Here is a 10,139-nt window from a genome sequence, read left to right as displayed (position 1 = left end):
TCACACTGCGGTCCTATCCAATATGGAAAATTCACGACTGGGGAAGGCATTGCACAGGTACTGCGCTGGCCAGGTATAAAGAGACAATTCTGTCAGGCAGATGTCCCCAAATGCGACAGTTGATTGAATAGCAGCATCCAAGTCCGAGTGGAAAGCAATGTCATATAAGCACTGAGTGTAGTACAACTGGAGCAGTGCTGATCCAAGGGTTTTGCACCGTGAATGCAGTAGTCCCCGCAGGAAGATGTTGTGGCAGACGTGCTCTGCTTGTTCCTGCAGATGTTCATCCGAGAATGTAGGGAAGAAGAATGGTGGAATGTTTTTGTCACTGTATGGATCATCCGCAAGGTGCCACACTGGATTATGGTCATCGACTGGGTTCAGATGGTCACCATTTGTGGTGTCATAAAACAGTCGAACCATGGCCTGCATTCATTTTCCAGACATTTACCAAGCCTTGGGTGTCTGATGGTCCATTAAATTTCCAGCTTGCAATTACAACTGAGGGATTGGAATGCCTCTTCCAGAGTCGGACTTCATCGATACCGCCTACAAAAGCACCTCCAGGTAGGTTTGGGGCCACAAGTGGTATCACAGTGTACCACTGTCCAATCACCAGGTGACCTCCTGGGTGGAAGGTTGATGGATCCAACCTAACAGCATTGGCAATTGCCACGCCATATTGGTCAAAAAGGTATACCTCCACCGTTCTCGTGCTCTGTTGCCACACCACGGTTATTTGCTGCCAGATGTTCAGTTTGACATGGAGATCCAATTCATAGAATGTTACACCGGTGCTTATCTGTAGGCTTGAATTAGACAGCAGTAAAGCGAACACATTTCCTTCAGATCCATACGATAGAATAACTCCCTCAGTGCTGAGAGGTTGCACATACACTTCCAATGTGAATAGTTGCGTGGGGAAATGCCAAAGGTGTGTTGATACAATGACACTGTCTTCAAAATACAAGTAATATCCGCCCCCTCTGACCGGCAGTAACAGATCTGATGCTTCATATTCACTGTTGAAGAGATCTTGAGCAATGAACCTTGATGTGTAATCATCAACATCGCTCTGTGTGCCATTAAACACGCATGATGTAGTTGTGTTGCCGATGGGCTGACTGCTGTTATAATAGGTTTCTGTAGTAATAGAAGAAGGCACATTCGAACACTCGGAGGTAGGGAGTTCTTCCGCAGTATCACACGCTGCAAGCAAACCAGATAGGGATGAGTCATCACACAAATTCGTATCTGCAATGATCTGTATACCCATCTCTGATTGGTGGACGGTCAAAATGACTGTCACTCTTGGGGATAGGTGTATGTGGTACTGCAAAAGATTCAGTCTGGTGATGACCAAAGTGCTAGAAATTCTTGTGACATGGTCGAGATAAATTCGCTCATAATTTCGCCACGTAATCAGTCCAAATAGGCTATGCTCGTCTGCACGAATGGTAACCCTGTCTTCTCCTGATTGGAATACGACAGCATCGTAGCACAGATCAAAACTATGAACACTGACGCAGTGTGAAGGTCTCAGTAAAATTCTCCAGTGTAGGGTTGTGTGAGTAAGGATGTTGTAGGTGAAGCCACGGCGCAGAAAGATGGATGCACCATCGAAAGTTGTGACCCTTCCCAGAATGGTGAAGTATGCACTCACACTTGCACTGTTCCTCCAATCCAAAAGCTTGACAAATCCAAGAGCACAATCATGTCCATACCAGCCTTCTCTACACAGGTTGCAAGCTGCACCAGCCCAGTTTGGCAGACACTCACACATTCCATTTTCCAGACACTTTCCATTGTTCATGCATGGACTTGCATATCCACCTGGACATTCATACGTACAAGTTCTTCCCCAGAATCCATCCTGACAGATGCAGTTTCCAGTGTCGTCATTGCTCCCAAATACACACGACGGCGTGCAATCCTCTGACAGCCACTTTGGTAATGGCACATTGGGTAGTAGTTCACATATTTGACTGATTTCAAAGGGTTCTCCAGCTAGTGTTAGGCAGTGCTCTAAAGAGGCTACTATCAAAGCAAAACCAGCATCTGTGTTCCCAGATGCGGCAATTGCCTGAATACATGACAAATAGAAGAAGTCTGTGTATGCAGATGTTGTGTTTGGACAGAGCGTCTGTATAGTGTTATTCATACTGTCATCAAAATAACTACAAATAACCATAGCCAAAGATTCAAGGCTCTGGTTGGTAAAGGCTGACATGAACGGATCTGGCACTGTAAAGGCAATAGGTGCGTCTGATGGAACCATCTCGGGATGTGGCCAAGGATAGCTGGGTGAGAAAATATTGTGATCATGAATAGAGTCCCTGAAGCCTGTGCCGTGATTGTCATTAAATTTATACAGCCCTACCAGTGATCCACCATCATAGTTTGCAATCATGTTTAATGTTTTTCCCGAATCAAGGAGAGCTGGATGAATTGCAGAAGACCACAAACGGAGCTCATCTATCTCACCAGTGAATGAGGATACAACAAGGATGTTGTCTTGTGCAGGCTGGATGATGTGCTGACCGAGTGAGAGTATATATGTGCCCATAGTAACTGAAAATGGATGAATTGACACTCTGTAGGCACTGGTAGTTCCGTTGTCAAAGTAGCAGTAAAGCTGAAGCAACCCGCTGGCTCTCACGACAAGGTATATATGGGACCATGAGCTCAAAGGAAAGAATATGTCTGTATCAAAGGTCTGGTCCCCAAATGATAGCTTCAATGTTCCATCCAGAAGAAGAGTGAGTGTTTTGTCCAGGTAAAATGACAGGATGACTCCTTTGTGCTCCTGAACCTTAACCATGAATTCCAGAGTAAATGCTGACTGTGCCGTCACGTTGCCAAACATGCCATTTACTGGATCAGTGAGAGCACCTGAATTTGCAATTCTCAAACTGTAGCCCGCTCCAGTTGGCACTGACACTTCTGCATAGACACCATAGGTAAGGATGAAGTGACTCTCCTCAGCTGGTACAAGCCAGTGCTTGGCCAGGACATCGTTGATAGCTTCTTGAGATGTATTGGTTGGTAGTTCGAGGAGATCATCATCAGTTAGGCCATTACAATTTCCAAGCAAACCCTCAGACAAATGACAGATCTCATCGGGAAGGTCAATCCTGAGCTGCATAAAAAGTCCAATGATCTGAACATCGATGACCACATTCTTGTCTAGGGATGATTCAAATCTGTATCTTCCTGGTGAAAGCTGACGCAAGCTCCAAATATGACTAATTTCAACTGTTATGCTGTAGATGTCAACATGTTTCCCATTCAGCCACAAGACAGGCATCTGACCGGTACTATATGGAGCACGGAAAACGATCAGGTCATTGTGAAAATTCATTGCAACTGCATTGATACATGTTCCTTGCGAAAAGCAGGGGACATGGCGTATCTGCAGGGTGAAAGTAGATGTTCTGACCAGGTAGAATTCCCCAACAGATCCAAAGTAGAATAGAAGTCCATCAAACACAATGTATTGTGCATGAACTGTAATTGTTGCAGTGAAGTATACCCTGTGGAGAATTGTTACAGATCTGAAGGATTGCTCCACAACTGTGCAGTCTTCTCCTACCCAGTCTTCTGCACATGTTCCACAGTCTGCTGTTCCTTTCCAGTTCAGCTCACAGAGGCAGTGCCCAGAGGATCTGCACACCCCATGATCACTGCATACAGCCGCCAGCCCCCCTGGGCAAACATACTGACAGGCGCTGCCATAGAAACCCTTGACGCAGTCACAGGTTCCAGAGCGTTTGATGCCATTCACACAGTTGTCCTCGCATTGACGCCCAGACCTGAGGGAGGGCACTTCCAAGCAAAGTGGCTGGGCAGGCCATGTCGTAAGATTCAAGGCCACCTGGCAAATATCAGCATAGGCGAAGGCCACACTGTATGCCTCGTGATCGCCGGCACCATCAGCAACATCCAAACACAATTCAAGGTACATCTGTTTGGTGGACACCATCAGCTGGTCACACGCACCTGCCAAGGGATCTGACCAGAACAGTCTCTGACACAGTTGAAGACTTTCATTGAGATGCCCGTTCTGCCCTCCAGACAAATCGACTCCACCATATGCTGGGGGTACATCTGATGCCACCCACTCTGGCTGGGGCCAGGGCCCTGAAGCCATGGTCAGCTCTAAGCCTGCCATGGCATCAACAGCAGTATTTCCCTCTCCTTCATTCAATGGCCAGTAATGTGTAAGGTAGTCTTCATCATCAGGAAGTGATGCTTGCCAAAGGGTTCCTATCTCTCCAGGAGTAAATGCCCTGCAGTGAAGAAGAAAGAAAGTAAAAGATTCCAAATTAGTCTTTCCTTCATCTTCCTGCATGGTTATTTCTTGGGTTTCTATATGAAATCATATTACAACAGAATGACTATAAAATGCTTAAGACTGCCTTACAAACATAATGTTTTATTCTTTTGTCGCAATGCATATCATCCGCACTGACATGACATCAAAGGACAATTTCTGGTCTAATTTGCTGACTACCAGTAAACATGAAATAAAAATGAAATTCTCACCTATTCCATGTACTGAGATCACCAAAGAACCCAGAGAAGCCTTCCAAAGCTGTCACCTCCCCATCACTCCATCCTGGCAGCCATGAACCAAGGGCAAGGTATCCAGCTTGCTCGAAGAAAGCAAAATGACTTCGCAGTCTCACTGTTCCCCGGACAGTTTCTTGATGAGTGGACGTGAGGTATATGTCTATACGGTTATTATATGAGGTGTACACAATTGCGATGTGACTCCATACCTCTAACTGTGGCCTGAGTGTTGTTGAGTACACTTCTCCCCCAATGTAGAGCTGGAGGACATGATGGACGTACAGTGAGAATGTAGTTGAGTGAGAAAGCGACAAGATCACCCCTGTGGCCCTCTGGATCTTCACGGTGAGGGAAAATGTCAAATCATTTCTCACTGGAGTGAGGAGGACAAGGTCGTGTGTGAACATGACTGATGCAGAGAAGTGAAGACTGAATTCCAAGCGTAATTTAGATCTTTCCAGTTCATTTAGATAATCTATGACTGAATCGCAGTCATTAATGGTCCATGCTTGTGTTAGTTCCGAAAGACTGTCAGACGTCACTGGTGTGGAGGAGTCCTCTCTGCAAGTTTGACTGGTCGCAGGATCACCAGAAGAAAATCGTTGGTTGCCTGGATCGCCAGAAGATGGCTCTAGCTGTGATGTGCTATTGTCTCTGAAACAAACATGCGGCAGGATCGGAACAGTAATAGATTGTGAGGTGCAGCACCCACCCACAAGGAGTCCTTCTGAGAGTGGGCAAAGTTCACTGGGAAACTCGGTCTGCAGTGTGAGATGATGCTGGGATGACGTCACAACGAATGATAAGCCACTGGGTCCATCGCACTGGATCTCTGTAAGGGACAATCTTGTGAAGGTGTAACCAACATTAGCAAATGTTGCACTGGTGTCAATGTAGAATGGCCTGTTATTTAGTCTGAAGGTCATACCACCTCCTCTGTAGCCAGTAGCACTTATTGTAAGCCTGGCAAAGCCATGGGTATTATCCCCAAACACCAGTCCAACTTGCTGCATGCAAGAAAGACCAGAAAAACAGAGAACAAATTTGGCTTGCAGAATGAATCTATTCTGAGCAATAGACAGGAGGTGGTACTCTCCCATGCCATTGAAGCGGAATGTAACACCCGTGAAGGTTGAGATGTAGGACAACCCTACCACAGATATCCTGATCCTAACGTTGACTCCGATGTTAACCAGAGCAAAGGAACAGCTTGGTCCAGTCCAACCAGGAGAACAGGACGAACAGTCCGGTGCACCTTGCCAATTCACAGGACAATGGCACTCCCCTGTTGAGATGTCACACTCTCCCACTCCATTGCAGGGGTTATCAGAGCCACCAGGACACACAACATCGCAAGATCTATTCCAGTAGCCCCTGTCACAGACACAGATGTTACGATTATGTGGTGCTTTCTTGCCATAGATGCACTTGATGTCACAATTGTCACCAATCCACAGTGGGAAAGGGGCTTCCCCAAACTTGTTGCAGAGTGTTCTTGCAGGCCAGTGAGTAAGGGAGAGGGAGCTCTGACAGAAGTCTGCGTGCTGGACAACCACAGAAAGAGCAGCATCCGTGCTGTTTGCTTCCACAGAGACTGAGACACAATCACTGTAAACCTCCCTGGATACTCCTTGTCCTAGGTGGCAAACCCTGCATGGAACAACAACAAAAGAATAAGAAATCACACTCCTCCAAAACTCTCCAACTCTTTTATGCTTCAACATCTCAGCTGTTTACTGTTTCCCTTTGGACATTCAAACACTCCACTTTATTAATCTACGTATACAACCAAAACTACCTTGGCAATTTCAGTCTACATTTGCTTTTAAATCTATAATTTCCAGCAAATCATAACATTTACATTGAACTGATATAAAACCCCCATCCGAATGAATGGACCCGAAATGATCTTTCTATCTACGCCGTTGTGCGAATTCATGGACTATTCATGTTTCTTTTAATACAGTGGAAACTCGATATAACGAGATGGTCGGGACCGAGTCATTTTCCTCGTTATAGCCGATATCTCGTTATATCAGTAGGCATAAAAGAAGGCATAACATAAAGACATTAATTTGCACATGTGGGACTACCCATCATATTTCAATCAATACTGATAACTTGATATTGTGTGTGAGGGAATTACTCACCTTTATGGGTAAGAAGATGTTTTTCGCCAAGGAAATCCAATATCAAGTCATGAATGTGTTTCTTATTAATTGTAGATGTTTGAATTTGTAAATTTATAAAGCTTGCGATTGTATCAAGATCGTATGTGGATTGGTATGTGGTTATCGTATGGGTGTGTGTTGTATGGAAGCTTGAATATGGGCTGCACAATGTTGTGTGTGTATGTGACACATTCTGTATGTACATTATGACTGCGTGTGTGTGAAGATGGGGAATTCCCTATGTAGAAAGCCAATCACAGCATCAGATTGTCTCATTCCTGCTAAACGTCATGATGATGTCATGCATACATTATGGCCGTCCCACCACATTTTCTGCATGTATCAGTGTGCACGCACACACACACTTACACGTACAACATGCAGTGCTAGCTGGAGTGCACTGACTAGTGTACAAGACTGTGTTTGGTGCATCAAGCTTTACAATCTCGGAAGATGATAGCACAGGCGAAGTAAAGCTTTACCGAAGGCATTTTGCTTTACCTCGCTATAGCAGGTTTGATTGGCTATGTTTTTCTTTGTTTGGAAGTCACAAAATTTATCTCGTTATAGCAGTTATTTCGTTATAGCCGATCTCGCTATAAGAGTAGCATTTTACATAGACTTGTGTGGAAGGAAATTTGGGACCGGGAAAATTTCCTCGTTATTACCGATATCTCGTTATAGCAGTGTTCGTTATACCGAGTTTCCCCTGTATGATTATGATACCATTATGTACACAACACATAAAACATATGTTAATGTTTCCCTTTGTTCATAATTTGTAATTTGTCTTCCCCATGGAGAAGTACAACGCATAATACTCACGCTGCTATTGGACCAGAAAGAATGACATCTGTGCAGAAAGTCACAATCCATGACGGCACTTCACTCTCATCTCCACAAGCATCTATGAATGCCATTCCATCATCATCATCACCCACCACAGCTTGCTGGAAATCAAGAGTAGGAGTGTCAGAGGGTAGAATACCGGAACCAGGAGGGCCCAAATTCAGAGTAGAGGGTTGCAAGGTGGCTGGAGAGAACCCAGGAGAAGACAGGTGCAGGGCCAAACCAGATACCAGGTCGGTGACCACTCCATCTGTCGGCACAAAGAATACATTAAGCATTTACTGAAAAATACAGTCTGCTTCAAAACGGTTATTATGGAGAGCCAATTATAGGCATTCAATAATATCCAAATATTTTTCTATCATAGGGACACCAATGGCTTATAACTGTCCTGTAAGCTACTACATGTATGACAGTGTATAAATCTGCAATACAGATATTTACATTAAAAAAAAGTGTGTGATTTTGTAGCTTTGCATAACTGAGACACTATGATTGCCTACAATTGTATGTATACCCTTTCCTGTTGAAAAAGAAAATGAGAAGATTTGCGATCTGCCAGATATTAGAAGGGAATATCGGAAAATGATGTAATGTAGTGTGCACAATTATATCAATCATGTGCCACTTTTCTACGTTAACAGTTAATGGGCAATTCCGCGGTTAGTAACGTTACATTTGAACAAATTTAGATATTTGTTTTTACTACTAAATTACCATTTATTCATTTCAAGTCAAAATTATGACAAAAACATGTTCATCTTTCCCAGGTTTATGATACAGAAAAAAAATGGATACAATCCACGAAATATTAGAATTGCTATGGCAACTTAAAAGGCTGGTTAGTAACGTTACGAAAAAAGGACATGACAAAAAAATCAATGTCTTGTAACAAAAAGTGTGCAAAAATTAAAGTTACTTCAAACAAAGTGTTGCATTATTTTCAATTATCGCATCATGACAAATGTTCACACAAATTTTTTTAGCAGTTCGACCAATAATTTCTTAGCTAGACCCCCAAAAGTATGGTTAGTAACGTTACGGTTAGTAACGTTACATTTGTCCGGAGTAATTCCGCAGGTCATTTCACCCTTTTGTAATTGACAAAATGTCACATGACTTCTGGAGTACTTAAATGTATTCATCTTTTACCCTTTAGCAAAACTTTTAGGAAAAAATTTCAAAGGAACCCACTGTAATTTGCATTTAAGTGAATTTCAGCGTCCCCAGTCCCACGTGTACATTTTCAATGATGGTTTTAGATCTCGCAAAATCAATAAATATGAAAAATAAAATCTACTGAATTTGAAAGACCTTAATGATTGGTGAACATCCATGGCATTAGTTGAAACCTAAATTAAAGAGTATGATAAAGAGGCACATTTCTTTTATCCATGTCATGTCCACCTAACTGCGGAATTGCCCTAATAGATCATTAGAGCTTACTAGCAGAAGAGAAAGTCTCATAAATGGTGTTGCAAGAAGCAAGATGAGCCACCAAGTTAAGCTAGAGACTGGTGAAAAATGATAGAAAGAAGCATTCTCTAGGATTACTTTTTTCAAGGTCATTGAAGCAAAACACAACAAAATGTGAATACTTCGTAACATAGATTATTAATTAGTCAATCAATCTTTCATTGTTTCTCAACTATTAAATTTTTCAGTTTTCATTAGAATGGCATGGTATCTTAGGTAAAATCAAACTCCTTTACAATCATCAGGAAAGCCAGAGAAAAGATGGGTGGATGTGTGGTCACAACATGGAGTTCTCTAACTCTTCACAGCAATAGCCATATTGTTATCTCTAGACACATTTCTAGAGTTCCAAAGTGAGAAGATATAGATTTTCATTGCACCGAACATCATTTACATGTAATTTATACATTCCATAGAACAAAGAAAAGATTTTTAAAAATTAGGATACATTTATACAGTAATACCTTGTACATTATCAAAGCGCCATTGAGCTTCAAGATTGGGAGTGCAGGAATATGGACTGGCTCTCTGAAGATCCTGCAGTTCTGTGTCATCCAGCAGTCTAAATGAAATTAAGATATTCACCCTTGATCATCTTGTACATGTACAAAATTGTATATGCCATAGAAAGAATACAAGTTGCTACATTAAGACAGTTTACTCATTAGCCTCTATTTCATGCACCCATCACACAAAATTACATATCTTCCTGCCACTTATTCGACAAAGAGTTTGCTAGTCTCAAGACAATTTAACAAAATGGGTTTGCACAATCCTGCCACATCACAACTAGTAGGTACAACTGTAGACCAGCTAAAACCCCCTGACGCATTGATAGCCAAGCAATATATGGCGAGGGCAAAGGTAAATGAAAAAGGGCTGGGCATGGTGGCTTGAAGCTGGATGTACTGCAAGATGTCTTTCAAAATCCAAGGACTGAGATTTTAACAAATGATGGCAGGAAATTTGGCAAGGCTATTGTCATGATACTTTCTTCAAGAGATTTGTCAGAGGAACTGCCGCAATAATGGAAGTGCTACTGTTTAAAACTTCATCATAGAGACTGGACAT

General features: G+C 42.7%; 1 protein-coding gene across 1 annotated transcript in view; it reads right to left on the bottom strand.

The window, feature by feature from the left end:
* LOC139739307 (uncharacterized) overlaps positions 1–10,139 on the bottom strand; it is a 32,325-nt gene continuing 22,186 nt past the window's right edge. The window contains exons 14-20 of the mRNA XM_071649923.1: positions 9,533–9,630; positions 7,569–7,842; positions 4,546–6,222; positions 2,485–4,289; positions 992–1,209; positions 452–742; positions 1–273 (exon numbers count right to left, since the gene is read on the bottom strand). Of these exons, the coding sequence (XP_071506024.1) occupies positions 1–273; positions 452–742; positions 992–1,209; positions 2,485–4,289; positions 4,546–6,222; positions 7,569–7,842; positions 9,533–9,630 (4,636 nt within the window). The remainder of the gene's footprint in view (positions 274–451; positions 743–991; positions 1,210–2,484; positions 4,290–4,545; positions 6,223–7,568; positions 7,843–9,532; positions 9,631–10,139) is intronic.

This window comes from Diadema antillarum, unplaced genomic scaffold (genome assembly GCF_040938485.1).
Source record: "Diadema antillarum isolate AM-2024a unplaced genomic scaffold, OU_Dant_1.0 seq00000793_RagTag, whole genome shotgun sequence".
Taxonomy (NCBI): domain Eukaryota; kingdom Metazoa; phylum Echinodermata; class Echinoidea; order Diadematoida; family Diadematidae; genus Diadema; species Diadema antillarum.
The sequence above is the reverse complement of the archived record's forward strand: the minus strand, read 5'-3'. Positions and strand labels throughout refer to the sequence as shown.